The following is a 26337-nucleotide window of genomic DNA, read 5'->3' on the forward strand; positions in this document are numbered from 1 at the left end:
CAACTCAAAGTGTCCACTCCCCTTCGTTCTCCAAAAAAGTGTCTATCACCGTGTCCTGTTTTAGTCTTCCTATTTTTTTCTTTTTTTATTTTTGTACAATGCGTATAGCACGGTAGCGCGTCACCAGAACGTTAATCGTGACGGAAGAGCCGGGTATTCGAAATGAAACGAAACGAACGAACGCGAGAAGGCGAAATCGACGCGATTCAGGAGAGGGAGAAAAATTGCTCGCGGAGGATCGGCGTGAATTGGCCGAGCTGGGGCGCCTGGCGCCCGCAATTTACCTGCAAAACATTTCCGGCCGAACGAAAAATGGCCACAGCACGTCGGCCCGTTCCACACAAATATACACGAACGCACACAGGCTGTGTGATACACACGAATACAGAGACGATCGATTCCACGTGAATTACATCAGGGAATGCGCGGTCGAATTCGTCGGACGAGCCAATTCACCGGGCCGCGGATCATTCAAGGCCAACAGTCAATTTATCTCCAGACGGTTTATACGCGTCATTTTTCATTAACTTCGAGCAGCGCCAGCCGGAAGGACTACGAACGGGAACACGATCGCGTTCCCGAGGGCAATGGATGCTGGTTTTATGGAAATTAAGCAGAGCTAAGGAGAAACATGGTCGACAGAAAGAGAGAGATAGACTCATAATGGTCCTCCGAGTGTCGGGGCGTAAGTGGAAATCTATGGTGAAAGGTAGCAGACTGATTGGTCCAGAGATGTTTTTTCTTTCTTCTTGAAAAGTTAGAGCGGTAGAAGCTTGAACATCTTAGCGCACCTTGTATTTCAAATGAAACTTTAATATCTGGCGAGGATCACAAACTTTAAATTACGCGTGTTTTTTGGGAAAAATGTGTGAATACATTACCATCTCATATATCAACTATTTTATTCATATACAAACTAATTATGTATAAACATAAATGATCTGAAGATAGTATGGAAAATTTAAAACTGTCTTCTACATTTTTAATTATATTCTAAAAAATATGAATTGTAATAATTGATATCGAAGATAGAATGTAAAAAAAGAAAAGATATTGAAATATGTGTAAACATAAACCATCAGAAAATAGTATAGACAATCCGAAAGTCGTTCGTTTTCATGGTTTCGACAGTGTATTTGATGTATCATAGGTGGAGTCGCGTAAGGAACTCGATCGAGCAGCAGCGATTGCACGCTCGGTTTGACCAAGCTGGCGGCTCCACGGCTCCAGGATCTCCCTCTACTTCCGAGAAAGGATTCGCGATTCAAAAAGCGCCGCCCCTGCAGATTCCAGACGACCCGCGATCTTACATAATTCCGCGCGCCCAGCGAGAGAAGATCGGCCGCCGTCCTGGAATCGCCCGTTCCAGGAGTTCTAGGGCTGGGCTAACGATTCCAGATAGCCGACCCCTGCTTCTGACTAGCATCTCTCCCGCAGACCCCCGATTCTTTTAATCCGCCGTTCCAGAAATTCGTTTCTTCCTCCAACACCGTGCACCCTTTGTTTCAGCCAGCACGCGTTTCCAAGGAATCAGCAAACGTTCAAACAAAGTCGAAATTTTAGGGACTAATCCCGCTTTCCCTTGCGATTTTCTTCCTTTCTGACTAAATTTCAGGTCTCATCTCCTTATTTCTATGTATATTGGGTCATGTGTCCGAAGCAAAGTTGCGATTTTTCGATTGTTATTTCTTTGGTAAGAAATGGATTAACGATTGCTTTCTTGTTCATGAAAAAAGATCGTTTGCTCGAAACGAAGTGAGAATTTCTTGGTTTAGGATCCTTTTTTCTCGAAGACATTCAGAATTCTTCCTTGTGTACGAAATCACATTCGTTAACATTACTATCAATTCGAAACTAATGCTACAGAGATATCGATAGAAATTTCTGGCGAAAGAAATTCGCAAGACAGAATTTCAAGCAGAGTTTTGCCATTATGAGATTCTTCGTTTCACCGGCGCAACATAGCGATATTAGATTGATAATTAGAACAAGTTTATGAAAATACTCTACTTTGCACAAGCCAGGAAAAATTCCAAATTACTGTGATGAATTCTCAAACCGATATCTCTACTAATTCAATAAATACAATCCCCGAAGAAATCGCTTCGTCCATAATAAAGTATTAACTATAACCCGTAATCGACACCTACAGAATATTTAATTACATATAATCACGCTAATAATCATCATCCTCGCAAGGAAAAAAATCTGAGACTCCACCTCTTGCTGGAGTCAGCCACGAACCGGAAAAGAGTTAGAAAACGGTCGATGAAAATGGACGAATCATGATCGTGGAAGGACGAAGAGGAGCAAAGACGAAGAACAGAGCGCGGAAAAGGCACAGAGGGGTGAAGAACGAGGAACGTATAAAGGGAAAGGGTCCGGAGAACGTCGGGGACCACCCGAGAGAGGAGTTCAGGACTGGTTGGCAACCGGCGGCGCACGCCATACCTTTGGGGGGTCCCTTATCTTCCGCGTCTGACCAGGACCATCCGGGACAGGCAAGACCTGTCCGCGAACCTTTTGCTCCCGCGAGCATTCTGCATCCTATTATCGATCAATAGCCGCGTATGCTCTTGCATAACGTCACGCTGTTACCGTACCTACCTTTTTGGGAAAATTCCAGTAGATCGTATTTTACACAGATACAGGTAATTCTTGTCTTACGAGTTTCTCTGTATTTATATTTTGACGGATTTTTATCTTTACGAATCTTTTGGATCAGAATTTTTACTTTAACACTAAATACGTATAAAACAGTATAATTTGAATGGTATTAATTCAAGTAAATAGATTTATATAATTATCCTTCGATCTAAAAATAAGAATCGATATTGATTTTGGGAAAAATAGCTGTATGCTATTAGCAATTTTAAAGAAAAAAGAAAACCTAAAATCCGTCGTTTTGACGGCCTTGGCGGTTTTTCTGTTGGATTGTAGGCGACGAAGAAGACTGCGGATTCTAATACGAGTGTGTAATTTTATTAACATAATTAAGGAAATGGATCCTACTAATGGAGATCTATTTGCCTATTCAAGGTCATAACAATTACTTCAAATTGAATATTTTTAATATTTTTGCACGCTACGTGCATTCTGTACATTCTTGCAATTGTAAGTTTCCCATGAACGCCAAAAAAGGCGGCAGCCTAATGACCATGTATGTTTGGGATAATTAAGGTTAATTAATCAGCATTCTGATTATTGAAAATTTTGAAACCTGTATCGATAGGAGATACGAATCATTCGAAGTTGGCAATTGGGAGAGAGCTGTACGAATACTTCGGTGAGTCGTATTTGCGAAATTATATCGTATTTTCAAGCTATATTTTGTATTTACAAGACTCGAGCTAATTAATGGTTCATTAAATTGATATAATATTTTTAATATCCGAGATATTTCAAGACCTCGCACTAACGGTTAATTATAGATCATGGCTTTCGAGAATCATTTGAGAATTCAATCTCAACACCGTAATGATTGTTGGCTGTTAAGCTTATAGAAAACTGAAGAAACAAGAAGCAAAGTTACGTACGAACCTCAAACATCGCATGGCACGTGATGTTTGAAAATTAATGGGAATACGTACTGAAACAACACTACTTTGCATAAACACAGCATAGCCGAGGATAGAAATAATAAAGAGGAGTAAGAGGTAGCCGGGAGCGACACGAATCTTCCCTTGGGACACGTCCACGAGGCTGGGTATCGGTGGATATCGGTAAACAGAATAACGATTAGCCGATGTATTATTTTTTCAGCGTAGTCGGGGCTTCGTATCGACTGGCTGTGAATAATTGGCCTCGTTAACCGCCGCCACGCAATCAATTACGTTCCCCGGCCCCGTAATCCCTGAACGCCGCGGTTTATTATTGCAAACTTGATAATTTCGAACGTACCTGCTTACCCCCGAGGAACCAATCATCCTCGTCGAATCGAAAAATCGATCGTCAAAATAACGTCAACGAGATTAAAAAAAGGGAACAAAAAAAGAGAAAACTACCACGTAAGCTGTCGTGGTCATTGAATCATAATAAGATCACATCCAAATTGCTCGGCTGCAAATCAAATTGGTTAATGGCATAATGATGTGATATAACACGACGCAGCATATTATTCTAAATTACAGTAGCTCGCGAAAGTGCTTCAACACTCATAGAAATTTTTTAGGAATATAATTAGGTGTGTTATACGAAACGTTTTGAAATTACCATTTGACATTGGTCGAATTTGAAAAGAAACAAAAATGCATATGCAAGCTGCAAGGCATTTATCGCAGATATATATCTCAGAGATGGTGCAAGTATTTGAGCGAGGCAATCTTAGCCACTAATTATATGATTAAAATCACTGTTTTCATCACCCACGTTTTTGCTCGTTCGTTCTCTCATTTCTGATGTTTCTTCTAGCTGAACTTACAATGTATTTGCAACGTTTTCTCTTTCTTTCGTTATTACTCCATCTCCACCGATCATATCTCGATATTTGCAATGGTTTTCATTATCCTGTACCAATTTTCAGATCGAATTCCAAGACGTTGAAGTCTAAGCGATTACCTCGCTACCTACGACCGTTTCATCCGCCAAATCGCATCGAAACCAAAACAGAGAAAACTGAGAGAATCATGGAATACGAAGCAAGCGTGTCGCCATTAAAATATCAAAACTCTCAAAAACTGGAGTTAACCACTTTGATTTGCGTACGGCTCGTGCAGTACACATATGGTCGTGCTTCTCGATTCTTTCTGTCGAACTTCACAGACATTTGGCTTCCCCCTATGAGGAATAATCGCGTAGCGATCGCACGAGCCCCCAACGAGAAAAATCGGCTCTAACGTTTCGGCGATTCGCGAAAAAGGAGGAACAAGCTCTACCTTGCGCGTATGCCAAAGCAGGACAAAGAGCGGTACGCCGGCTGAAAGCTGAAAAGAGAGGGAAATAAAGGGAAGAACGGTAGTTGAGGAATGGTGCAGGGCTACCCGCAGAGCACGCTACTTGCTGTGGCAGCTTCACGAACGAAAGACAAAGGAGGGCCCACGCTTTCATCCATGCCGACATTAAGGTACCTACCGTATACGCTCTTTTGGGACACAATAAGGTCCGCATGCGGGTCCAACGGATCTCACGTCTTCTACGTACGCATACAGCTTTCTTCACAATGAGAATCTGTCTCTCTTTCTCCCCCTCTGAATCTCCCTTCCTTTCCCTCCTCTCCTCCAGGGTTCTCCACTGTTCTCGTCACTCTATCTCTCGATCTCTGTTCCGTTTGTTGCCCTCCTTTCGCTCCCTTTCGATTTTCTCTACGCTTTTGTGTCTTCCTTTGCTCGCTTTCGCCGACATTCTCTCCCTCTTTCGCCTCCCTCCGCGATTCTGTCTCTTCCTCTCGCTGTTTCGCAGCGCCTTCCGAAAACTGTCCTCCGCGTGCTTCGTTTTAGTGCACTCGCGCGATGGCACGGCTCTTGGTTATTGATACAATTAGGAGAAATTTGTGAGGCATTTTATTTTGTTCCTTTTTCTCGTTAGGAAAATTGGATGTCAGGACGTAGAGGTTCGAGTCGATACGTATTTCTAAATCTGCGTTTTGTCTCATAGTTTCTCTTCACAAGGCTCCAACACTAATCGTAATGTACATGTACATGTCTTTACATGTTGTTTTAGAACGAATACTCGCGAATGGCGAGTAAAATCATGAATACAATTTGCGATAGTGTTACGAGTGTTCGACAGCAATACGAGTGTCAACGCCAATGTGTACCGCGACACAGTTTTAAGAAGACCGGAGAAGACTAAAAGTATTCATATTAAGGGTTTTATCGATAATTCGCATTTAACAGAAAGGACAATGCATCATCCAGACGTATTCCAAAATAAATATCATCGTATGGTGTATTGTAAAGAATGATCGCACAGAATATTGAAAAAGAGAAAATACGCAAATAGGGAAAAAATCGATACGAATTAGAGACGATTTGGCTTTGAAGGAGGAATAAAGTGGGATTCGTTTTAAGATTGGGTATCATCTACCGGTGAGCCATTAAAATTTCACGAGCCACCAGTTGAAACCTGCAAAAATTCTACCTCCGCGCAGCCCTTTAAACCATTTTCTCCCTCCACTTTTTTTGAGAAAAATTCTCTCAGAAACGCGACTCCATCAAGAAACGCGATCCCGTGAAAAATGCTATGTAACTTGAAAACCAACCGGGGAAAAACATTTTCGCTGCCAGTAAAATATTCCATTTCAAAGGTAACAGATTTTAGTTTTAGCTACGTTTCAACGTCAACGTTTCTGTTAGCCCCGCTTCCATTACCGACTCTTGTTCAAGATGTCTAGATTTTAATAGATAAAACCTCAAGGGAACAAATCCCTTTTCCTTTGCCAAGAACAGACCGTCGGCACTTGTTCTCCCTTTTTTGGCCAACTTCAAATGTTCTGCCACGATCCTCCAAATTAAATATGATAATTAACCAACATGTAAAATTATGAAATCGCACACAAAGTTTCGTTGGACGTTGGAAAATTGCCAACTTCTACTAAACCGTCTAAAAACATAGTTTAGAATTTAAGATAAGGAGATTCTAACATATGATCGAACAGATTGCTGGTTCTTCGTAGCTCGCGACAGAATCCTTTCAGTTCGATTCAATTCTTGAAATTGCCTGTGTGTAACGTAGTAATCGAGCAAGATAGAAGATTGCCATTTTACAATGTGCAAGTGAAATTCTACAAAATTGCTCGAAGGTTCACAGAATACTACAGGAGTTTGTAAACTTACATGAAAATTCTACAAACTGTCATAAAGTACTACGAAGTTCCATAAAATTTCCCAGGGATTCGCAAAATTCAACAGAATTCAACAGAATTTACGTGAGATTCTAGAAACATTGACAGCAAGTTGTACAAAGTTACGCAAAATTCCACAAAATCCCATAAAATTTCCTCAAGTTCGTCGAATATTTGCCGAGCTTCGTCTTTCACAAAATTTCCTAAAACTTGTCAAACTTTCGCAAAATGCTGTGAAACGTCAGTGAACTTTCGAAAATTCAACAAAATCTCTAAAATTCCTTAAGAAGCCACTGGCAACCCATGCCAAAAGATGCAAATAAGCTTGGAAATCAATTCAGACAGCGGTATAAACAGACGATTCGTGCAGCAGGAGCCGGATTGAGTGCGGTGAAGCGATTATGTTCGTTTCTGGGAACGATGCTCGACGATGGTACCACGGTTGGTACCTTTCGTCGCAACAAAAGCCCCGGGAGGACCCGGGCCGCGGGTTATTAATGTCAGAACGTCACAGAAGAGCGTACTCCGCGCGGCGGAGTTGCATGCTGAGGCGCAAAGACGATTCACGACGACGTCGGGGCCGACATTGCCCGGGACACAATATATAATTCCCCGTTCGCCGATAATTATTGCGACTCGGCAACTTTCATACAATGGCCCCTTCTCCGTGGGCCAGCCTATTCCGAAACTCTAGCTCGTACACGGCGAGTCGAGACGAACCTGCGCCTCGTAATAAAGTGACATTAGCAGGCATGCGATTCCGCGATAAACTTTCGAAATTTATACCCCCCACGACTTCTCACGATACACCCCTTTATCCCCTCGAAGCCAGAAACATCGTTTATTTGCTGTTTATACGGTAAGAGACAATTTCGACTTTGCAGATTCTTCGATAATGACGAGGAGCGCCGGGTTTTAGCGATGGCTGACTAATACCAGCTGAATTCACGAGATAATAAATCTTTGGTTTGACTGGAGTACGCTTGTTGTATGCGCTTGTGCGAGCTTGTTGTTTGGTCGAGTGCTTTTGCAGTTTGGTGGACGTGAGGTTTTTGACCCATCAATAGATTGGGTCGAGAGAGACTCGTTGTTAATTTTTTATTAACTTTGCCATTTAATCGAGAACGTAGTCATTATTAAACTGGGATTTTTATGCAATTTTGTACTTACTGTAACGTAGCCAAAGGACGCGCCTTACACAGCGATTTATCGCGTAATTGTTCATTCTAAACTTTCTGTCATTTTGTTCCCAAGGGACTGGGAGAGCCAGTTGTTGCGTGTTACGTTCACGTTATTTGAGATCAACGATTTTTCTCGTGTCCGTTGTTTTATATCGTAATATGGGATTCTGACAATTTGGGAAGATGGACTCATTTATGGAATTACTGCTTTTTTTCTTCTTTTTTTTTTGTTGGAGAAGAACGACGATGCTACGTGGTCGACATCGAAATTTTTCGGTAGCTTCTAGACGTCACTGATTGATATTCAGATCGAGAGGCATAGCAACTGTCATATGCGGAATTTAGATTTTTGGTATTCATCTACGTGCTCCATTTTGATAACTGTTTTGTTGCTTGCCATCGTTGAATAATATTTCAATTTGCAAGTGGTCTTAAAGTCAATTCTTCTTTCATAAATTCCGGAGCAATTATTAAGAAGACTATACGAATGTGTAACTATCGGAAATTTCTAATTTATGGAAAACACATCTCACCGGACAACCAGAGAAACCATGTCTCCGTTGCGAAAACAGATTACGTTTGGTTAAATAATGATCAAAAGAACGTAGCAAGATTAACTTAGTTCGAAATCGTATTGAGAAACAGTCAAGTTACACCTTAAACATGCAAAACTTCAGCAAGCATATGTATAACTTCAATTTCCAATTAAAAAATTTCTTTCTTCTTTTTTAAGGAGCAACTCGAAAAAAGGAAGGTTCAAACCATCCTGTAATTTTCATTATTCTATGTCAACAAGGTATTGTATTACATTCTTACAGAATCTTGTTCTCTCACAAGCTTCTGTATATTCCTTATTTTTTTAGTGAAATCCATTCGTAATCGCGACTTGCTTCAAGACTATATTAGGAAATATATAATATAATATAAATAAAATGATATATAAGAAACGAAAGAGAGAATGAATGATCCCTGTCTAACGCCAACGAAAAAGTGGATTATACTTAATATTTATACTTAAATATCAGCGCGTGTGATTAGACAGAGAGATAAACATTCAAAATATTTCAACTGAGCCAGAAAGTAGGAATATATTAAAAAATGTCATTCAAGTTTCAGGAAAACTGCACATTATATGCATTTCTTCATCCTTGTTCCGAATCCTCATTCAAATGTCGCACTGTGCGCAACCTCGATGGTCATCGTGGATCGTGTGTATCGATTAAACCAACGTCATAGGGAGAGTTTTCTAGCAGTGGTTGGAGGAGCTAATGATTTATTTCCGCTCTCTGAGGGCACACGGGTCTACGGCGTTTCGGCGGCTAGCAGTACCACTCGACCTCCGTGCTGGAGCGTGACAGTGGCAGATTTAAAGGAGCAAGGGAATTATAACTGGAAAAAGGAGCATGTCGTGCCCGGGCCGAGTCGCAGGGACAGGCTGTCATGACTAACGCTAATCGAGGCACCGCAGTACACTCTTTCGTTCGCCTAATTACGAATGCGTACTACAAAGCGTATCGAGTGTCGCGCGACACGAGTGTTGAAATCAAAGTAGGCCGCCGGGGATCCGCACGCGCCTCTTTCGATCACGTTCGAGGGCACCAAACAGCCAATTTTTGCTCAATATGAAGTAGAAAAATATTCGAACGCTCGTTCCACATCTTTTTTACGAGCACGTTAAGTGTGTTATGGTTGCACAATTTTGAAATTTCGCTGGCACTGTTACGAGACCCGACTATCGTGATTATATTGGTAAAATGTGAAACACATCTGGCAATATACATACACAGGAATGAGAAAAACAAGGTGTATTTAATATCAATTATATATTTCACGCGGATTAATTAAACAATCTATTATCTGTTATATTAATATAGTAGGAAAAGAGGAGAAATTCTGCCAGATTTTACATTGATTAATATTAAGCAATGATAATCTTCATCATCCTTATTCCTGTCGAATCACCGCACGTTTTTATATACAAATTTTGTTCGTCGTTTTAATATCTACAATATACCCTATAAATATCTACCACGTATTTCGTGACGCCCTGTATAACGTATGTTCTCAAAGATTTCTCACAATTAATGTTAAATATCGAAAAAACGACCCATAATAGAGAAATTAATAAAAATTGTTTAATTTAAAAATTACCGAAGAATAAAATCGCCCTATTATGTAATATATCTAATCTGTATTATCTTCCTATGTTACTACTATTATCTTCCAATCCAGAGATCAAAGATTCAGTTATTTTCTGATTGAAACGAGTACGTAACACCTTGCACGATTTTCCCCTGGCAACGCGACATAGCGTGGAAACGCGAGGGAAACTGCTGGCAACGATGATACGCTAGCATCAGAAAGGTACCAATTAATCCCAGGATTTCCTTCCTCCACGCTAGGACACATTCGATCCGCCAAGCGGAAAGGGGTTTCACGTGCTCGATAATTCCAGATTCACGAGGACGTTGTCACGAGAGAAGGAAGAGAAGGCGGAGGAGGAAACCCGGGGAGGTTCCATCCGTGATTTCGGAAGCGGAACGATGCGCTTCCTGACTTGTTCCAATTGCTCCTTCGACGTTTTCAATGGGAAAATACACAGTGCACTGTGTATCTCATCGTGGATGAACAAAATTTTATCCTTCGTGAAAATGCAGAAATTTGTCATCGACGATTAATGTGGCAGAGAAAGTCAATTTTTTTGTTATATAAATTATATGAAACTTATACGAATCAGGTATTCTTTCGGCAGAGAATTACGGACGACTAAAATACGAAATTTGTATCAAAGAAACTAAAATGAAAAATATGTGACAAAATATATAACGCAAGAAGCGGGACAAAAAATCAGCCAAATCTCATAACATTTTTTTAATACTGAAACTACGGACAATTAAGATGTGTAATGCAAGGAGAAAAATAAACTAAAACATTATTTATATATTTTATAAAAAAATCGTTTAAGTTTCCAAAAATACAGAATGGTAGGAATCTATAAAATTATTGATGTCACTTTCATCACTCTGATGACGCTAGTATCAAAGACTTGTTACTTTAATTGCATTAGTATTTCAGTATTAAGATCCTCAATTTCACTAATTAATATTTAATAAATAAATCGTTCAGAGCTTATCAGAAGCTCCTACGCAATTCGGCGATAGATATCACGAATAGAAGAAAGAAGAAGCGACGTTATAGTCTCCATTCGGTATCCGGTCGAATATTAAGATCACGAGCTATGATACGTAACCCCCTGAAGAGTTTGTGAATCATCGGGCCCGACTCTCGAACCTAACTCCACCCCCAAAGAATTTTCAGAGAGACAATGGCCCGTCTGCGTCGCGACTCTCCTGCCAGATAAGAAATGACGCGATTGTCGATAGAGAACGCTCATTTTTCCTCTCCTCGAACCGTAAGAAGCATCAGATAAAACGTTTACGAATCTCAGATTGTTCTCTTCGACGATCAATTTTAGATACAATTCTCGCGTCATATTTATTCCTTGGAAAAACACATGAAAGATGATTTTCATATTATGCACTATTAATTCTATGATTCACATTGTTGCGAAATATTACACAACCATCGAAGAATCTCAACGCAAAAAAACGTTTCAGAGTCACCGTGTCACGATTTAATAGTCTGTGAATATTTATGCGAATTCACATTTCTATAAATGCAAATAAGAAAATGGGATAGATATATTGACATTTATTTTATCTTCTAAATATTATAACGAGTTAGTACTCGTTCTATATTAATAATAACTCTTATACAATATAATTATACTATTACTGTGATACAAACATAAAGTCTAATGTATAAGATACACAATAAATTTGAAGTACGCAAAGTCGAATAATTAAATTTACAGAGAATGTATATCTGTCCTGTACGCTTTCGCACACCTAAACTTCCTACACACGCACGAGCATCCTCAGTCCACGAATTACAGAAGAAACTTGGATCGTTACTTTCCTCTATTGCCAAATTTTACGTTTATTACATCGAACAGCCAAAATTAGCTTCACGAAGTAACATGACACGAAACATTGGAAATTCCAAATGCTCGTAATTTTTCGTCCTTTGGTATACCTCTAATTTTAGCAACGCTGCCATTTCATGCCCCTAAATCAACCGCCAACGATAGTTTCCACAGTGGAGAAAACTACCGCGACAAAGTAAAGTAGTCAGGCAATTATGCAAATGCGAAATAATAACCGAATGGTAAAACGCAGACGCGAAACTAGGCGGAAAGGACGCGTCGTCGTCCTTTCGCGAGCTGGTACCGGTAAGGACGAGGCGATTGCGACATCCAATCTCGATTCTAATTGTTTAGAAATTGCGCGAATCCCGACCAATTAGCGGCATGCACTGTGAAAACAAGCACGGAATCCGGCTAACGTAAGGGCTAACCGAAATGGTCGAATAATTTAAATTAATAGGACAGCCGGAGGACAAGCTGACAGCCGGTTCACCCCGACTTCCACCACGGAACTTCTTAAACGTTCTCCTTCTCGTGCTGCTAAAGTCCTTGATTACACGCTTCGTACTTTCCGCACGCCACATAAATTCCTGCTTCGAGCGATTTCGAGTGAGGTTTTAATTATATCTTGGCGACTCTTTATTTTATCGGAGGTAACGACTACTGTAGAAAATTGATACTTTCTTTTTTTATTTCCTGTATTGGAAATTCAACCTCTTAATATAAAAAGTCTTGTTTGATTTTTAAGTCTACGCTGGCGATTCTTTGTTTTATTGGACGAGAAAATTGATTCTGTTGTTTCTCGTATTGGAAATTGAGAATTGGAGAGGAAAATTGAAACTGACAACGCACAAATTTTTCTTCCGTCTGTTCGATGTATCAAACTTGTTTAGGGTAAAAGACAACATAATAAAAAGATAATAATACAAATGAATATTATATAGATTTATAAAGATTAACGACTAAAATAAGCAAATTTTCAAACAAAGGTACAAACAAAGGATCGTATCTACTGTCCATTTGGTTGCTGAAATTCAAATTTTTCTTTTTTCTATCTACCAGTATTTAGTATGTATTAGAATGAGAAAATATCTGGATTCCTATTATTTCACTGCATTGACTTTTAATTCTAAACAAAACATTGTTTCCTAGGATAGAAACTTAAATTATGGTGTAGAATTACCATATTTCGTATGGAAGAAAGTATGTACAATAATCAGAAAGCTCCAACTCCAGATTTCTAACTTTCTACATTCTAATTCATAAATAAAATCTTAATATTAAATAAATATATGTAAATGAATTTTAGAATGCAAGTATTTACTCACCACGTTTTTCCATGGAAGTCGACCTTGCATCAAACATGTAAAAGCTACTACATGTTTATTCTAAATAGATGGTTAATTTTCCAATCATTTCTCGAGACCGTTCACGACAGTAACAAGTTCCCGAAAAGTTCACGAACTCGAGCAGCGACGAGCCGGCCAATTTAAACGACGAAGACGTGGCGCGACGTGGAACATTATGCATCTCCCGCGAGACAGAGCACGTCGTTTGTTGTACTGACGCGTTAAGAAATTGTCTGCGAGACTTTCTGAACTTTCGAGCGAAACTCGACGAAACTTTAATAAAGTAAAGCAGACAGCAGTGTTCAAGTTTGAAATTTGTACAACACTCGAAAATCTGTCGCAATGGGGTGAAACGTTTTCGATCGAACGCGATTTCGATCTAATAACCGATTATCAGGAAGTTATTGCGAAAAGTAAATACGAAATACGACGAGTTATCGGTAAAATAGAACAAAGACATGACGCGAGAAGACAGGCTTAATTTACAAAACTGTTTAGATGACTTTGAGATACGGGAGAGAGTTTGCAAACATTATCAACACCGTGACCGTAAATAGAGAGGTTCCGTAGTCGATACATGTAAGTTCATTTTTTCTATCGTCTCATAAGACATTGAAAATTTGTAATATGTTGATGTATATAATTTATATATAATAATGTAATAATACAGTATATATTATATTATATAATATATATAATTATGTAATAATATAACATTATTGTGTATATAATTTATAACTAATTAAAAAATTAATTAAACTCACCAACATGATGATCATGCCATGCCAGGACACCACAAAGAAGAGCCAAAGTTTTCCCACTTCCTGTTGGACTCTCCAGAAGGCAATTTTCCTGTTTTATACAACCTTGTATGAGCTGTAAAAGTACAATTATTAGTTACTATTAATAAATCATTATAGCAATATTCCATCTCTTCAATTAGATACTTAAATTATAAAAATTCTTACCTGATTCATTACAGCCACCTGACACGAGTAAGGCTTCACAGGAAGCTTCACTTTAATTCCAGATATCATTTGCTCGTGTTGTATATTCACTTGAGCCACAGTTTCTTCTTTCTGTTTATCGTCTGGTTCATTTTTTATTTTGGTTTGTTTAATGTGACTACCTTTGTGTTTCTTTTCATTATGTTTTTTTTTAAACCATGTTGGTTTTGAGTTGAAATCATCAGAAGAATCGGAATCATTGTGATCGTGCATGTTTCTTTTTTTTGGACTTGGACCTTGTTGGTTCCAGTTAAACATGGAAGTCTTGGATTTTGAACTCGTGTTGTACGTAAGTTCTTTAATATCTTCATCTGATTTTATACTGTCTGTAGATTTTTCAAATTTAGATAGTGTCTCTTCGTCATAACTTGTATCTATTATCGATGGGTCTGAAGAATCCTTTTCACTTTCTATTATTTCATTAGTTAGCACGATATCACTTTCATCAGAAGATATCTCGATATTATTTGGGCTTTCTGGACATAACCTTTCAACCTGGGATCTTTCATACGTTGAATTATCTCTTTTCAGACGTAATCTACTCATTCTATGAACAAAAATATGCACAATAAGCTAGAATCATCAAACAACGAATGATACTTAAACAAGTATCTTGAAATACAAAAATGTATAATATTTTAAAAATGTCTTGTAACTTAAGAATTTTTTTAACAATTACTGCATCACTGTGAAGTCTTTTCAATGATATTCATAAAATGTCATACAAAATGAATGCAAAAATCTGAGGAAACAGAGCAACAAGCTAATATAACCTCAAAAATCATATACTATCACGTGTACAGTTACATACTTTGTTTCTTCAAACCACTCTTCTAGTTTTAATTTGACTCCCGTGTAGGTGATGAACACGACCACTGCACTAATCACATAAATCACAAGCATCGATTAAAATTGATTAAAGTGGAAAGAATCATCTGGTGATTATGACCACACGTCACACGTGTTTCCCGCGTCTTTATTTATCCTTCGAAACGCGATAGTTTATGTTATTCACATTACGCGCGATATTTAAATTACATTTTCAAAGAAATTCATAAATACGGTTGCGTGTTACAACGAATGGAACTATGAAAGTATAAATTAAACGTGAGAAATATAACTCTGCAAGACTGATAGATGTCAAGTTTTTGAACAGTCACGTGACTGAAGTATCACGTGCACGATATTTGAATTTTGAATGTCTTTCGTGGAAAAAGGTAGCCTTACAATTTATTTTCTAAAATACAATTACACATCGTTATAAACATACTTTATAGGAAAAATTACCGGAAAATAATTATATTATGCTACGTATCATTTCATAGATATGCGACACGATAGAAGAAATTTTCTCTTTCATTTTCATTTTTGAAATTCATATTATTTGAGCCGCTTATTTATTAAATCGATATCCTCATAAAACAAAAAATAGAGAAAATTGATGAAATTATATAAGATAACCAAGAACCAAGTGCTTCGGCATTAAAATTTCGATAATCTCTACTACTTTGACCAATATATGACTCATTTAAACATTACGCGCAGTATTTTTTCAAAAAAGCCAAATTTAACCTAGGAAGACGTTGTGTATCTTGCGGTAATTCGCTTTCATAACATATAAAGGAATCCTGCCATCAGCGTCGACTAAATATACGGGACATTATTCCACACGAATCTCGCCGCGGAAACATAATTTCTGAAGCGAACAGGATTAGACAGGTGAAACGCGTAGCCCCTCGGAGTCTTAATTCCGATGTTGTTCGGTGACCTTCATAAACAAGATACGTCTCTTCCTGACAGAAAGACGCGGGCAAAAAGGAGAGAAAGGTAAAAGGAATATAATTTCCGCGTGTGATTTATGCCTCCTGGCTGGTCCAACGGATCAAACTTCTGATTTACGTGGCTGTTGTGTCCCGCAGTTTCGAAAGCGGTCCCCATCAAAGGGGGCCACGGAATTTAAAAGCCATCCGGCGCGTGTGCGACTTGAATAAGGAATCTCACTCTGTCCATGAGAAGAGAAGCATCTCAAGCTGACATGAATCCTTATCAAATTATCCGAAATTCCCACGCGCGACTGGATACACGACTTTCACGTGTACTTATGTACTGTGGCACACGGAAATATTTGAACATTTATAGCAACATGGGATTATTTTCGTTACCTAAGCTTCAACGCTATAAAATTGAATCGTGAACGTTGCATAGAATAATCAAACTCGTTGTACACAGATTCGTGAAAGTATTCGAACATTAGGATTAAATATTACAGGTAAACCTTTTGTGAATATTATTGCGTGTCGAATTTCCGCATTTCGAAATCACAAAATTAATTTAAGAAATTAGAAAATATTTGGTACAGGTAGTCGTATATGTGTCTCGGAGATTATACAAATATTTAAGCAGTCAATCATCCATTATATTAATAAATCTTAGTTTTCAGCGGGACTGTATTTAACATTCATTATATGCTTAAGACGGATGTTCATGATGTATAGTAACTTTTTACTGAATATACATTTGCAATAAACGTAATGAAATTTCAGAAAGTTTCGTACAATACACATAGTATATCTGTAAAATTTTTTATGCTAAATTGTTTCGAATACTTTTACGAACCAGTGTACGTACGTCCGTACGGACATGAATTGAACGTGTACGCGTTCATGTTTCCATATCACAAACGTAGAACGTCTGAGAGAGACCGTGTCACGTATATGCAATGAAATTACTCAGACTGTAGAGAGCATTTTCAGCTCACGTACTTTTACTCGAATGATCCTCGCCGAGGAATCCTTGCGTTTTCACACGGTTATGATGTATATCTTAATGATAACACGCTGCATGGGAGGAATACGTTTCTCTCATAACTCTCGATTCACTTCGCTGTCTCTGGTAGGTAGTCGAAAAATGTGTAGATGAAAAGCATATATCGCCGGTTCCTTGATCATTTCAAATCCTACTTTCAAATCGCTTACAGCATCCGAACGAATTAGGTGAGCAAATGTAAGAGAATCATTAGTACACAAGATGTCAGTTACAATAGCTTCGAAGAATAGATCGAATGAAGTAGCTTCCTCAAAGATACTTTAAAAAAGTTAGTAAATTGCTAATAAAACTAAAAAAGTTCAATAATAAATAATGTATGTCCACATTTGTTATTTCGTTACTTATTTTATACACCAATGACAATTTAATTTTTGAAACCAACGAATTAGAGCAAATTAGTTGATTTTATTATTATTCATACATAAAATTGAATAATGATTTATTCCTCTGCTTAACAAATATATGTGATTACTGGTTCACGTAACATTTAGTATCATTCTAGTTTCTTTTCATCAGTTTATTAAAAATATAAATATAATCGTTAATTTAGATATCGACGCGACTGAACAAACGTGAAGTTTAGAATTTCTTATTTTATTGATAGGAAGCAGAATCAAAGATGTGCGGATTAATAATACGTGACTATATCGAATACGCAATATACGAGCCATAAACGCGTGCCGAGTCTTCAACATTTCGGTTTTACGATCAACAGACGTGATTTACTTCTTGGTTCCCGGCGTCTGGTCGCTTCACGCTCAACGAGGGTGAGCATCGTGTTCGTCCACTGGGCTGTAAGTTATGCACAGCCAGTGTGATATCCATAAAATACGCCGAAGGGGCCGAGGAAGTCATTACTATAGGAAAGTGTGGCAAATTGCGTGTAACACCCCTCCCGAAAAGTTACAAAGAGTCCTCGGCCGGGTTTACGCGCCGCCGACTGTGTGACACGTCGATGAAACTCAACTCTTTTTCCGTTTCCCATGAAACAGCCTAAATATCCATAAAACGATCAAACAATATAAACATAAAACAAAAAAACACATATAGCTGTAATATGTACAGCACGATGAATCACGAGTATCTGCCGCAAATTTTATACAAATCTTCCAATCTGTCGGCTTGTTTTTCAACAATTCGCTAATTGCGCAATGCATCGATGAAACTCAACTCTTTTTCCGATTGCCAAAGTATCTGGCCAGATTGTAAATCTGCATCAAACAATTCACCGACATAAATACCAAAAAACGCACGCAATACGACTCTAATGTAATACAACGAACGAATAATCGAATCTTCCAATTTTTCCATCTGTTTTTTCAACAATCCGCCGCCAATCGCGCAACGCGTCGATGAAGCTCCACTCCCTTCCCGCTTCTCGCGATACTGCCTAAGTATCGAGCCTACAATTGCGATCTCCATAAAACAATTACCCAATACAAGCATGAAAAACGCACGTAGCTGCTATACTATGTGATGAATGGCGAGCGGCTGGCACAAATTTTACACAAATTTTCCAATTTACCGGCCTGTTTTTCAACAATCCGTGGCCGAACAAACACAGGCTGGTAAATAATGTCCGCGTTGTAATAACAAGCGGGGAGTACTCCGACGAATTAACACGAGTACCGTTCACGGTGTTCAATTAATCAAGCGAAACACGGGGGTGAGGGTTGTCGCGTGATCCCATCGAATGATCTGGGTCAAAGCAGCGCCCTCTCTCCAATTCCTGTCAATGCGTGCGACTCGTTCGAAACGGCGAGATACCTTTTGGACAAAAGCTTTCCACGAAGATATGCCTGATTTCAGGGTTCGGGTTGGTGGAATGGGCACGTGAATCGAAAGCTGAGGCGAAATTACGGGGTACGGTGGGAAGGAAAAAGAAAAAAGAAGGAAAAGAAAAGAGGGAACAGAAATATGAAAGAGCGGGAAAGATCCCCCTGTCGATCTCGCTGGTATCCCGTGGTCACCCTGTGCGAATCCCGGGAATCGGTCTTTCTCGTGGTGGTCACGAAACCGGCCAGTGGAAGACAGAGAAAGAAATATGAAATATAAATAAAACATATTCTTACCAGCAGCAAGTGCAATAAAAATGCGGGGAGATCAAGAGGGATGCCGGAGGAATACGTAATGTGCTCTCTTCTCTGCTCTCCGCCTATCCTGCTCTCTATCTCGTATCTCTTTCAACGTTCGCCTATATACTCTCCGTCGCTGCGTTTCTAATTTTTATTTTCCTGCTGGTCGATGATCGAAATACGTAAGAATTTCTGGACATTGACGGTGAGATTCTATTTTAAGAACGATTAAAATACATTTCTTACCTTCAACTTTTATCTATATACAGTTCCTAATTTTCATCTTTGTCGATAGTTTTAGACATTCGATTAGCAACGACTTCTCTTTCATTCTGTCCTCTGTAAAATAAGCTCGGAGGCTATTCGTTAATCAACTCTATAATCGAAGAGTAAAGAACAGTATGTGGAATGTTACAATTTCTCTAAAATGCTCTTGGAATTCGTTTATGTCATTTTCTTGCAACGAATGATCTCGTGGAAGTAAATAATTTCCTATTCACTGGACTGCGCATTTTTACGCATACAAAAATACACACGATACGCATAATACGCAAGGATACATAAACTCTTCAAAGTAGAGTACTCGTTGTAATATCTAATAATTAAAACTATTCTCTAACTAGATTCTATTTTTAATAGCCGCAATCTATTAATTAGATTAGATACTGAGAAGTTTATGAAAGATAGAGCTGAGCAATTTGCTTTCTGGAAAGCTAAAGTATACAGTAGCGAACAAAAGAAAGTGTATAAAATAAGAAGCATAGAAAAACAAAATTACATCTAACAACAACGACGAATAAATATAATATACGTGACAGGATAAGCGACTGTTACGAATATGATAAAAAAGTTTTACTTCGCAAGTTATCAACATTAAACGTTCTTTCATCAGTTGCTGTATCTATCTCCCTTTACACCAATTTTTTCCCCCCAGAAGACGAACACGAAGAAGAATAACGCGAGGAAGAGACACGAGAGAAAGAAACAATTCCATAAACGAACGTAACGTCGCTGTATTCCCGGCAGCATCTTCGTCACCGAGGGAAAGGCACGCGGCAAACAAGCCAATAAACCGAATAAACGGTCGTCGGGACTTAATTAAGGAATGGCGACTGCATCCACGCCAACGGTGCCTTCATTTCGTCCGGCAGCTTTATCGCCGGTGCTTATCTATCGGCCATGAGATAAGATAAAAGGGTCAGAGTCGAGGGGGACAGGCGTAGATAGCCACCACCCTCTCCTCTTTGCCCCAAGTACGAAACTTTCGGGGGTGGAGGATACCATATGCGACCTTCTTCGTCCGCTAGAACGGTCCTATGTTCTCTTCTATCTTCCTTCTCGCACTCTCTGTCGCTCCCTTTTTACCCAGGGACAGAGACTTTTCCTCTTTGTTTCCTCGGGAGCTGGAGGGTCGAAAATCGAGCACGTCGTGTCCAGGAGCACGGCAGAAAGTAAAATAAAAGAATCATGCTGGCTGGGGACCGGGGAAACTGTCCATGTGCCAACTCCTACGAGATGCATATGTTTTGTCCTCGATTGCATACTTTTCCGGGACTTGTTAAAGTCGAAGACCTCGAATTTCGTCCCTCGTGTCTGCAAGATCGAAGAAAACTGATTTACACGGAGCGTAAAATGCGTCTGTAGTTTGGCTTGTTTGAATCTTGCAACAGTAGAATTTTCGCTCGAAAGATATGTAACATTCTAACATTTAGAGACGCAATACCCTAAACTCTAAAATATCAAATACGTTTCTTTAGTCCATAGCTTGGAGATCGAACGAACTGGCTATAAAAGTGTCTGTAGTTTGATCTGACCGGATCTTGGAAAAATGAAATTTCCCAAGGCGGCTTGCAGTTCGAAGTATAATCGTAAAATTCTCAAATACAAAATTGACAAGTTGTAAAATACCGTTCTAAGATTCCAAGACATAGTACCCGAAAATACAAAATGTTGGAACCTCGATAGAAACGTCTGCGATTTCTTCGCTGTGGATTTCGGAAAAGTTCGATATCCGGCAATGATGTCTAATTTGAAACGTACGATTCCAAGATCAGGACGCGAGTCTCTAAAATATAAAATGTCAGAACCTGTTACAAATTTCAAGAATTGGAATTGCATTCTATATTTCAGTTAGAACCGCTAGGATTTTGGAAAAGTAGATTGTTAGAAAGTCACAACGTTGTAAAGTTATGAAACATTGGTCCAAGATTTTAGAACGCCCGTATCGTAAACGTCAAAGACGTTACACGAAGAATCTGTAACGAAAGAATTTGAGTTTCGAACAGGGGAATCACGAAGTATAAAATTTGATTTCGTGGAAATTTTCGATTTGTTCGTGCTCGGTGATATCGTAGCAGCTTGAAAAATTCCATCGAAGCATAGGTACAGAAGGTAGAAGAGTGGAAGGCGAGGGCAGGACTGGAAGGAGCACGAAGGACAATAACTTCTCGACGAGGGCAGTCGAGGGACATCGATCAGATGCGATCACGGTGGAATTAGCCGTCCCTTGCAGGACTCTGGAACTCCTTTCGCCACCCCCTTTTGCTCGGAACCACCCTTGTCTGTGTTTCTTCGACCTCGACAAAAGGTTCGTCGACGATAAATGATTCTATTAGTGTACGCCGACAGAAATGCGTCTAGAACTGACGTAAGGATAAACATTTAATTCCCTTTGTCACAATATATTCATGTAACCATCAAATTTGCGTTACCTTTTTCGCTTTACTTCTGAAAATTCATTTCCACATATTCGTACAGATTAATGCAAAGTTTACGAAATACGCGTAATATGCAGAAATATATAAAATATCACGATTGGAGGCATTCGTTGGAATATTTAGCAGGCGTGACAGCTTCTCGATTTGGATACCATTTTCTTAATTATTCTCACGAAAATACGAATTTATGTAAACATCCATTACACTCTGTGGAACAATTAGTGGTCAAAGCTTGTCGTAATAGAAATAATATATCAAAGATTCTGAATATTCGTATGTATGTGTTTTTAACGTTTGTGTGTGTGTGTGTTGGCTTGTGAACGAGTGGCCACAATATTTAAATTAAATTCGATAGTTTAACAAGAATCCATTTACTGATGCAAAAGAGAATTTCGGAAGCGTTAGGATTCCTTAAATGGCTGCATATATTTTTATTATGAGAAGATGACGCTTTTGATACGTCGATAAATTCTTTATCTTTTTGAATTTGATGCCAATAAACCGTTGTTAAACTTAGATCGATTCGTAGAACCCTCTGTATATGTATACAATATATATACACTATATTATATACTATATATTATACATTTTATAATACAAAGTATTGTTAAATCGAATAAGGTAACATATACGCGTTTGAGGATTGCAGGAACAATTTCGGAAATTCGTAAGCAGCTCGCAAGCCACAATTTGCAGAGTTACGGAATGCTTGAAACACGTGTTACGAGGGTGAGCGATCAAGAATGCCATAAAATAGCGCTATAGTCGAGGACCTATCAAATATTGCGCGTGTTCCAACGAAAGACGCGCCGAGGAAAGTGAAAATACAAGGTGAGGGGTGGGTCGGTATGAAATATGGATAAGTTCGGTCTGACGCCACAAAAGGAAGCGTCATGGTAAATTAATCGGTCGGCGAGGAACACGCGAGACGTGTGATTTAATAAAAAGCCTCCCTTTTAGGATGGAAGGGGTGGAAACCAAGTCGCCACCCCCCGCCGTGTAATAAGTTTAGTTTCCACGAGGAGATAGTCATAAAACAGGACGTGCGTTCGCAGCGTGGTGCCTTGTTCCGCAGATTTCGCGAAGACGTTTAGGGGACAAGCGTTTTTCTCCCTTTTACCACCATGGTCAATGCCGAGACATTGTTTCGCCTGAAGTAAGGTTACAACGTTGTTACCAGATTACTGATATTTATGCAAATTCATACTTTTCTACAGGCAATTAAAGAAATGGTACCTGAACAGAAATTTGTTTGACCTATTAGATATTGCAATGGGCGTTATACTTTGGGTATTTCACATATTTTTGCGTATTATTCTGTGTATTTTGACATCTCTATATTTCTGATAAATGCATAAAAATCCACAATTTAGTTATAGTATTTTCTGGTAGGATTCTCTTTTCCTGCACATAATATCGCCGAATATGGTATTTCTGAAAAATCGTACATCAGAATTGATATTTCCTTTCCTGTATATTCATCTCTGATGTAATTCGTGATTTGTTCTATCGATATAACACAACGTGTTTACGTCGTTTGCTTTTCTTTCACTGCCCAGCTTCTCTTTCTCTTCCTTTTTTTCTTTCCTAACGATGTAGAACGTCTGATTTAGACTGGGCGTGGCTGAATCTACTTTGCGGCAAACGGCTAATTAATTTCACGTAGACGGAAGGTGTGCTAATATGGATATTTTTCCAATGGCCCACAGGCTGAATTTATACAGCAAATTAAGTCAATTGAGTATTTTTGTGTGGTTCGTTTTTCTTTCCTTTTCTTTTCCTCTTTGTTCCTTTTTCCCTTTCTCAGGATGTAGAGCGTCTGATGTAGATTGGGCGTGGTTAATTCTACTTTACAGCGGAATGGCTAATTAATTTCACTTGAACGTAAGGCGCTAGTTTGATTTAGTAACAGCCGTACCTCGCATATTTCCTTATAAAGGCATTTAATTCGGTCACACCGCTTATCTTATTACTCATGCAATCTTTAAGCCGCCGCTTTGATAATTGCATAGCAGGTAATCGCGCCAGGTGGCTTATTCGAGAAATCATGGTTCCATGTTGCTCGCATTTTATTCGACGCCCGCGTTTAACCTGTTATATTGCACAATTGGAGGAGTCGTGTTTTCAAGCCTGCTGAATATTAAAAGGTTCAATTAAACTGAGATAAGCGTCGTCGAATAAAAAACGCGAGGAAGGGATCGAATTATATTCTCTTTTCTTTTTTTCTTTTACCAAGCCACCGTGTCGTTGCAATTTCCTCTTTTAATCGTGTGTGTACGTGGTATTCAACGTCGCCCCGTCATGGTGTCCGCGTTTGTGACATAAGCTGTCACGAGTACGAGCTACGGGCGCCGCGTAAAAGAGCGAAGAAACAATTGGAGTTTCGCGTACGATTCTTATCAACACGCGATCGTCGTTCGTCACGCGCTGGACAATGTTAATTTTTTATGTTTTATCACTTCCCTCTTTACAATCGGCCCGGGCCTATTATTAATTCATTATCGCGGCAACCAGCTGGTCGTTTAGTCGTTTATGGGGATCTCGCGAGCCTAGACCCCTTTAAGCTTCCATTAAAAAGTTGTTAGCAATATTTTCTCAAGGATCTTTCTCGTATCGTCGATTTATAAGACGGCGCACTCGCCATTCCTGAACCTTTCTTTCGTAATAATAATTTTTCCGTACGAAATGATTCGTTAAACTGTCATTAATTCTGCCTTATTACACATTTTGAGCGTCGAGTATCGAGTGGCACGGGGAATTCGTAGAGTTTTTGACAGTTGATATATTTCATTGTAATCTGAACGTTTATTTGTAATTTGTATTCTACGTTCGCGAATATTGTACGATTCGCTTAAGCACCGTATCTACTGCCAGTGCTAATAAAGCTATCAATTGGAAATTAATTGCTAGAAAAACACGACTGGTCGATTAAATATTACAAATTTTGGAGGAATCGAAGTTATTGATGGAACGTGAAATTTCTGAAAAACTGCACATCGAAATAAATATTTCCTTTGTCCGATATCTATTTGTGACTCGCTCGCGCAATAAATCCACAACGCTACAGCGAACGAAATTAATTTAACCATCGCTGCCGGCATCGATAAAAATATCGTCGAATCCGAAACCATCTTCTTGGAGCAGCAATAAAACAACGACAAACCAGCGTGACCAAATTATTGTCAGCCCGAGCGAGTGGTATCGTCATCGACTCGCCACGCGTTCTCCCCGCGGTAACACGAACAACCCCATGTTTTCCATCCCTCTTTCGCTCTTCGTTGATCCTTGACCTCCCCGCTGGATCCTGCAATTAATCTGGAATTGGATAGGGCGTCTTCCGTGGTGCAGAAACGCGCCACGCGAAAATATCGAGGAATTGCGAGAAAAGAGGCGGTGGCTAAGCAAAAGAAGGAAAAGGAAAGAAAAGATAAAACGAACTGCGAGGGAAGACTCGGAACGACCAGCCGCGTTCGGGAAACAGGGACGATCGTGTAGAGGTGGTGTAGTCATCTCAATTCTGTCGCAGAAAGCGAGGGGGTAAAGTTCAGTCGAGTGAGAGGGCGGTGATCATACAGGACATTGAGCATCGCGACGCCGACTGCGCCAAATTATAACTTATTTTATGACTTTTTTGCACCGGCCATTTAACCTGCCGCGCTACAGGGGGTTGCTATGGGGAGCCACGGTGTCCTGGCGAGAAATTCGGAAACGAAGTCACACCCTAATCACTTTCAGGTTTTTCCGAAGATGGGGTTGGATCGGCGTTTTCCAGAATCTGCCCTGAGAAATGATAAGCGAGCTCCTTCCGTCGCAAAACCATTGTCATCGTAAACAATTTAACTGCTAATTAATGGTTCAGAGAACTTCATAGATCGTGGAACATTATGGCAAGGCGTTATTTTATATCGAGGATACTCATTTTTATTTTGCCTATCTCCGTGAAACTTAGGTTGTCCGAAAAATGTCTTTCTTTCGCAAACCTGTTTACAACAATGCACCTCCATAGAAACGTGAAACGAAGTCTGTGAAATGTCGCGGTTTTTATCTCAACAAAAAAAAAAAAAAAAAAAATCGATCGTACGTAATTCGACAAAATGATATAAAACGAAAAACGTGCGTCTATTATTTCCTCATAAAACGAAAGAAACTTTTCGGACAACCTTTGCCATTATTAAGTTGATGTTGATACAATTCACGTTTCGCTATTGCAAATTTATAATAATTACAAATCGCGTACATTCTAGAAATACAGTTGTTACAGTCTCTTTCGTGTTGCACGGCAGTTCCTTTTCAAACAACTTACCATACATTGGAAAACTCTTCGATAACAGATGGAACTACTTTCAAATCGATACTATACGCAAAAGTATAAATAAATATGCATAAAAAATATAAATTGACATAAAAATGTACAAT

General features: G+C 39.1%; 1 protein-coding gene across 6 annotated transcripts in view; it reads right to left on the reverse strand.

Annotated features, from left to right (window-relative positions):
• Positions 1-26337, reverse strand: part of LOC126924837 (Fanconi anemia group J protein homolog) — a 166382-nt gene that overhangs the window by 71493 nt on the left and 68552 nt on the right. For 5 of the 6 annotated variants that reach the window (XM_050739747.1, XM_050739744.1, XM_050739743.1 and 2 more), the window contains 2 exons: positions 14265-14850; positions 14061-14172 (listed from right to left, as the gene is read on the reverse strand). In XM_050739747.1, coding sequence (XP_050595704.1) covers positions 14061-14172; positions 14265-14849 — 697 coding nt within the window. In that variant the 5' untranslated portion in view covers position 14850. Of the gene's footprint in view, positions 1-14060; positions 14173-14264; positions 14851-15114; positions 15451-26337 lie in introns of those variants that run through there. The other variant, XM_050739742.1, reaches the window with a different exon arrangement.

The sequence above is a fragment of the Bombus affinis genome, chromosome 15 (genome assembly GCF_024516045.1).
Source record: "Bombus affinis isolate iyBomAffi1 chromosome 15, iyBomAffi1.2, whole genome shotgun sequence".
NCBI classification, from domain to species: Eukaryota; Metazoa; Arthropoda; class Insecta; order Hymenoptera; family Apidae; genus Bombus; species Bombus affinis.